Source organism: Copadichromis virginalis, linkage group LG7, assembly GCF_057382275.1.
Source record: "Copadichromis virginalis isolate Kocher_CV1m ecotype Utaka linkage group LG7, C_Virginalis_male_GT1.1, whole genome shotgun sequence".
In the NCBI taxonomy this organism is placed as follows: domain Eukaryota; kingdom Metazoa; phylum Chordata; class Actinopteri; order Cichliformes; family Cichlidae; genus Copadichromis; species Copadichromis virginalis.
In genome coordinates, this window is record NC_140624.1 from 6,893,533 (window position 1) to 6,900,787 (window position 7,255).

A 7,255-nucleotide genomic window follows, 5' to 3' on the forward strand; every position below is an offset into this window, starting at 1 on the left:
GTGCAGCCACCATGGAGACACCAGGGATCACCTCAAATTGTAAGTCAGTGCCTTGGTCAAGGGCACAGTGGCAGAAGAAATTAACCTGGCATGGTTTTAATGGTGGGAAAACCTGGACAGAGGGGTTATAGCTTGGATCTGAGGTCTCATGAATTGTTACCCAAAGAACTTCAAAATCATAGAGCAAATTAAGACATTTTTAACTAGTGATAAAACTAGCAAATGTTCAACATAACATAAAATAATATTTAACTTTTACTTCAGTTAATTTGCACATTCTCAGATATTTGACATATTTTTTCTCCATGATGCATGTGCATTCCCCTTCTCGCCTTAGTTTGTTTCTCATTACTTTCTGCTGTACAAGAATGCACAAAGCCTTTGGCCTCGCACTTCCAGCCCTGGATTGGACAAATTCAGTCTTTGTGCCAGCTCTTCAGGCACACCACAGCCTGCATGTCCAGTGCTTGCATTGTCAAAGGCCCTCGAGTCGTTGCCCCAACCCCCCCCCAGTTTAACCATCATGGCCCGAATCCACTCAGCTGTGACTAAGTGACTCTTCCTGAGTTTCATAATGAAATCATTCAGTCATGCGCAGGAAGTTCCTTGTACTGTGTAGCTGTGAAACAATGCAAGTTGTGTTCTTCCACTCACGGGCCACCAGTCAGTTTGTCACCTAGTGTCTGGGAAAATGCTCTTTTTTTGGCACGGTCTGACAAAAGCAGTCCTGTTTTCTTGAAATAAATAAAATAGAAAAAACATCTAAAGTCTATTAAATAACTCCAGAAGTCAGTATCTGATATGTTACGCCTTGTTTTTACTCTTAAATGCACAGCTCAACAAGTGTAGAAACAACAAGCAAATTTACAGGGTAGTGTGTGCCAGAATATTTCTTGGCAGGTGTTGTCATAGTCTTGTTGTCGCCATAGGTTCGCCAGGCAGTTGGCTGAGAATTTGGAGGAGTCACTCCTCTTGGCCAAAAGAAAAATTTAATCTTAAATCTTATTAAACCAGCACAGTCACATCATTTTACTCTTTCTTTAATGTATATGGACTCAGCAGACAAGATACAGTAAAAGGTTTATTTGTGAGATTTAGAAGAGCTGATAAGTAGATTTTCCTTTTAGTTAATAAGATTGTGGCTGTATAGCCTCCTGACGCCAAACTGACTAGACTCTCACTTACCTTACAGCAAGAAAGCAACAATAATTAGCATCTACTGAAATGTCTTTCTGTTCCTAATAAAATGTAGCATGCTGTAATTTATTTTTAAAAAAAAAAGATGAAAAAGGATCTGAGTCAACGTTGACAGCGGTTTGTGTACACAGCTGGGACGCTTCAGTGCCTGAGAAGTGTCTGTGTGTGCTGGTGTGTCCGTGGAGATGATCCTCCCTCAGCTCCTCAGGAATGTTTGAAATTTGCACAAAGAAGAACAAGATTGGCTCGAGTACCTGGGGTCTGTGCTCGGGCGTGCTGTTAGCCCCTGGCTGTCTGTACTTACACAGAAAAAAAACGAACACATCTGCAGGAAACAGAAGAAAACTGACACGTATTAACTTGTAAGTAAAATAATCTGCTGCACTGATGCCACAAGCTAGGACGGATTCCATTCATTACACAACTACACAAACTTATCTGTATGAAGATTTTGTTGGTGTTGGGTGGGGAAAAAAAGACCTCATGAAGTCTGTGTGGTTATCTGAAATAAGCAAGGCAGTAAGAGTGAAGGAAGAACATATGTGAACAGTTAAGGGTGTTTCAACAACCTCTTTGAAATACCCCATTAGTGTGATTACAGCTGGCAGGAAACCCGGGTTAAAAAATGACTTTCTTGTGCAAAGGAATCCACAAAAAAACTAATTAGGAAAATGAAACTTTCATTTTCAATTTAGGTAATAAATGAAGCTGACAGTGATGTTAAGAGCAAAGACAGATGCACAAAAAGATGGGCATGGTGTGGATGGAATACGGAAGGGGAAATCATGCGAGGCAAGAAAGGAGGAAAGGTCACAAGTCTGTCTTCGACATGCAGACCTTAGCTTTGCATTGTTTTTAATCCCCAGAGCCTGCAGCCGGTTGTAAATCTCTTTGCAGTGTTTGGTATTAACAGACATGCCTGGAGCACCATACCCAGCTGCAAGTGTAGATTTTGCAAGGGCCTTGAAACACATGTTCCTATTTTAACTGAAAAGGCAGCACATTAACATGACCTTCTTTCGCCTACACACCAGTCAGTGCACATATTGATCCCCAAGTCCCTATTACAGCTGAAGCACAGCAGAATGCCTCCAGTTACACCTATTTACACCTTTGCTGCCTGTCTCCCTTTATGCAGTGACCTAGCAGGCAGAAGAACAATTCACTGAAACATGCCGTAAACCATGAAATAAAGTATAAGTACAAAGATCGAGCCACTATTTTACAAGGTGCATTCATCTCTCTTCGTGGAGTCGCGCAAACAGTTTGTGGCATGTCCTGGAGTTGAACATATATAAAGAAATTTTAAAAGAAACCAGATGGGCTCTAGGATAGCAAAAGGCTGGAAAGAATTAGTCTGTCAAAAGTTTGATCACTGTCTTTCCCTTAGATGTGCTCATAAGTCTGGAACCAGAGATCAGACACAGAAGTAGGCCTGTAGTGGAACGAATAAGAAAAGTATGGCTCTATAAGGTTCAAATTAAAAAAATTATGTGCTGATGTAAAGTGACAGCACAAACTATACAGCGAAATAACGCAGCTGGCCTTGAGGTTTTTCTCTTGAAAACCTTTCACGGTTACATTTCCAACCCATAAAAAGCCGTAAACAAGTCTCTCCACTGAGGGCAAAACACTCATTAACAGCACATGCAGCACATGCAACCAGTAAGGCAGACTGCTTATAGGTTGACCAATTTATATTATGCGAAAAATATTCTGCAATATACGGTATAGCTATGAAATGTCATAATATAGTTAGGGAACAGCGAATTCCTTTTCAAATGATGTCAAATAATGTCACTCGTCTCCTTCAGTTCATCATTCTGGGTGAGATTATAAAGGGGATTAGAGACGCCTGTTGTAGCGTGCCTGTGGCTGACAGAATGGCTCCTGGGGAAGTGTGCCAGTGCAAGATATTTCTACAGTACAATGAGAGCACTGTATGGGAAAGTACAGAGGCAACAGAGGCTTCAAAAACAAGGAAAAAAGAAAAAAAAACAGCACTCCACACAAAATAGGTAAATATTTGATGCGTTCTAATAAGGCAGTTAAGAACAAACTGCATACAAAATACGCATTAACAGAGAAGTTAAATTACAGCATATTTATAAAAAAAAACAAGAGTTTTTTGGAATGTTAAAAAGCACATTAAATTAGTTTAGCATCAAATTTCCAAAACAGGTTGGCAGACAGTATTTACATCAGACAAATGCACAAATGAATATGCTCCACCTGTGAAATTAAGGCTAAGTACGCTATCCAAACACAATTACAAGAGTGCAGGTGCTGGCAATGTGTGTGCAAAAGATCTTCTCTAAAAGAGCGAGCTGAACGTCAACAGAAATACAATATTCAAGAGTCAACTTACATTAAGGCTTAGGAGTTTATCATTGGGATTATTGAACACAAATCAACAATCCAAACCGCACATGAAGGGGTAGTTTATGATACCCACCACGCATAGTCTACTCTTTACATTTAGTCATATTCAGGTGAACATCAGAGGGGTGAAGTAAAGACAGGGTCATTCTTCACAGTGAGGCGAACAGTGAACATCTCAGCTTATAAACGTGTCAAACTGATTCATTGATAAACTAGGAAACACATTCTATTCACAGGAGGTAGTTCAGCTGGATATTCAAGACATTTTTTTCTGTGTAATGCGCATCAGCTTAGCACAGGTGTGCCAGCTGCGTTTGCAAAGCTCATTACTGTGCAGGCAGACAACAAATCCATCACCTGTGCATGCTGAATGTTCACAGCTGGCCGTATTTTCCTTTGCAATGCACAATGTGTGTATATAATCTGTCTATCCTGTCCTGGAGAACACCGGCGTGCTCATCTGAGAGAAATCCTAATTCCTGAGACAAAGGCTCGCTGTCTCTGTAGAGCTCCAGCAGCCTTTGCCTGGAGTCTCTGCGCGTGTGCAGCTCTGCCACGCGCTGCGTGGTCCTTTTTCTAAACACGCACACAGAGCTCAGGACTGTATTGTGATATTTCTCCCACATGTTTAACACTCGAAACCCGTGCACTAATCCGGCCTCGTTGTCTATGAATACGAGGTCACCGCGAGGGGTTTTCAGGAGATTGTTCGTGTCTCTCTCCATTACACGGGAGTCCCACTGCAGACTAAACAAATTGCTGACGAGCCTGTCAAAGTTTGCCGTCAGGTAGTCTAATACGATCAGGTCTGTCCACTGCATCAGCTCCAGCAGCTCCACCGCTGTCTTGTTCCAGAGCTCCTTGAGCGCAGGATGCAGCCCGCTGCTCTCCTGTCTCAGCGGCGCAGGTGTGATGACCCCTGTCAGGTTGGAGATCCACTGAGTTAGAGAAACCACGGCTCGGTCATTCCACTGTAAACCATCTATCCGCGTCCTCACACTTTCCCATTGCTCACTGTCACTGTCCAGCTGGGACAGTACGAGAGGGGGCAGGTTTGTGATGCCAAGCAAACGTGCAAGGTAATAAGTCAAAGTTTCACCCTGCACCTGGTCCGCGTTTATCCCGTAACGCACACAAGCTTTGGTCCCGTCTGCAAACGTGGCAAGCTGATTGGATATCCTGCCGCATCCCGGCTCCAGCTTCACCACCCGGTACGTCCTCGCTTTCTTTTGCCAAGCCAGAGCATATTCCTCCGTGAATCCCGCAGGAAGGGTATCTTCCAGCCATTCGTTCCAAAATATTCCGTCTTCCAATGGGGACAACTTGACCGGGCCCTCCCGCGGGGCTGACCTCTTGTTATCCCCATTCATATTGTAATCTCGATTTCCTGCAGAGACAGGTTGATTGGTGAGGTTGAGGCGAGTCTTTAGTCTGTCTCCAAAGTGCAGTCTCTGTGCCGCTGGGACAGCAAGCAATGCACGGAAAGTTTTGGCTGAAAGGTCCACTGGGAGAGCTTGGTGAAAGGACCCTGCACCTGGTACTGAGAACCTCCGTTTGTGTCGCTCCAAACGGTCCTCCAGTGCGCTCCAGACGTAGAAAACACTTGCGAGGGCGCACAGGAGGAGCAGAGAAAACAAGTTCGCTGAAAGAACCCTCATGGTGACGGCCACCATTCCTCTTGGCACACAGTACTCCAGCAGATTTTAATAAGATACAGGCAGAAAAAAAATTCTCCGATCCGCAGTTGAGCTGGAGCGGCTTTGTGCGGTGCGCTTTCTGTCCTCTACACGCCCGAAGCCCTGCGGCTCAAAGGCGTACTGGGTAAGATCACAAGGAGAAGAGGGTCTCCGAAACTGTGTGAAGCTCATCTCCCGTCCTGTTCACACGCCTTGTCATATTCCTACTCTATGGGAAAAAAATGAGCGCATTTCGCTTCACCCCGATAGCCGCTATTGGACGTTCTCCGTTACAGTCCACTGGCGTCGTAAGGGCTTTCTGTGCGTGCACGGCACACTCTTTCCCATCTGCCTTTATCTCTCCACCGGGCGCTGGGTGAGTTTGATTTGTGGTGGAGTCGGTTAGCAGAGACACACTAGGCGGTGAGACACGTGACTTTAGTCCCGAGATGGTGGGCGGATCGTGGGAAGGAGGGTTCCAAGAGGAGCGGAGCAAGTGCACCGCTGTGCGTTTTATGTGTTTGTGTGATGTCAGACGATTGTGTGTTATTACAAAAAAGGTAGCCATTATGATAATTGATATCCAGATTATAAATACTCCGCATTTTAATACATTCGTATTCCGTATGCTGTGCTTGCATCAGCGAGGCAGACAAGAATGGAGTCCAGGCGAGAGAGTTTGCAGACCTCACTCTTTTTGCATAGCATTTTTCACTGTTTTCGAATGTATCTTCTCATTTATGTCCGTTAAGGAGTCATTATGAATAAGAGAAACCACTAAGTCGTGTCATCATATTTTACTTTGTTGTTTTACTTTGTATTTTTCAGCAGATTTCAGATTAAAGTCAAGGCAGTACTGAATTTCAGCTTTAACGCTTTTTTTTGGAGTATCTATATCTACATTGGCCACAAGACTCTTTGTTCCAGAGCATACAAACTAAGCAACAATATATGAACAAATAAACCAAATGATCTGATCACGATTTGATTGCCTCTCTGCCAAGAGCCAGAGTAACACAAAAAGCAGATACTTAAACGAAAAGCCTGGCAAAGGATTCAGTATATTCCAATTTATTGACTCAAGCAGTTTGTTGGGAGCCAAATGCAGTCTCCTTCTTTAAGAACAATGCAATCACAAGTAATAAACAATTTGAGCCCATTTTTTACATTCTGTTAGAACTGTATGTTATAGAAACTGGGGGAACTGTAGCGCAATTGAATTAAAACTGTGCTCTTTTTAAATATTCATCAAGAGTGCAAATTATTAAAAATACTGGAATAGTGTATTTGTATCCGCTATGCATAACTGAGCAAGTCTTATCTGCTAATAAGGACTTGGCCTTCTCTTAAGGGAACAATGTTATTTCAATTTGTGCTGCTAAGCATTTGACCATTCTCCTATGAACACCAAAGGCACACTAAAGTGAACCCCTGCTTGTTTGCTCTTTGTTCACGGTTTTTGTTAAACCAGATGTAACATGCGTGCACATAAACTCCTTTATACACTTCTCCCTCACTAATATTCTCTCTCATTAACATCCCACTGCAACCTATACCATTCCACTCATGTTTTCACTCTCTGTATCTTGAACCTTGGTTTCCTAATCAAATTAATTGGGTCATTTTTATAGCAACATGCTGGCATGCTAAATCGCCTGAGTCGAAAAGACAGCCACGGACAAGAATACTCAATTACAGCCAGTAAACTTGATGTCCACTAATGTATGCTCGAAATGCCCAGAGCGCTTAAACTCTTATCTCCACTGACATTCATATTATATCATAGCTTGAACAGAGAAATAGTGAATTACAAAATAATAAAATAAATAAATCTAATTTATCTTTTATAATCCTATATAGAAGAAAAACTCCTACAGACAGGCAGGCGAAATGATTCTGATTGGGACATGCTTCTTGTGTGCTTTCATTAACATCAGCAGGATAATTTCCTTTCTGAGAGCATGTTTGATTCTGCATTGCAGCTTGATGGAGCAGTGTGG

At 42.8% G+C, this 7,255-nt stretch overlaps 1 protein-coding gene across 1 annotated transcript; it reads right to left on the minus strand.

Annotated features, from left to right (window-relative positions):
- Positions 1-816: 816 nt before the first annotated feature.
- On the minus strand, positions 817-5,647 carry fjx1 (four-jointed box kinase 1). Its single transcript, XM_085461415.1, has one exon. The coding sequence runs from the start codon at positions 5,250-5,252 to the stop codon at positions 3,954-3,956; it is 1,299 nt and encodes a 432-aa protein (XP_085317541.1). The 5' UTR covers positions 5,253-5,647; the 3' UTR covers positions 817-3,953.
- Between the last annotated feature and the right edge of the window lie 1,608 nt (positions 5,648-7,255).

Coding starts and splice junctions, on each gene's coding strand:
- fjx1 (XM_085461415.1), bottom strand. CDS start 5,252: ATGGTGGCCGTCACCATGAGGGTTCTTTCAGCGAACTTGTTTTCTCTG.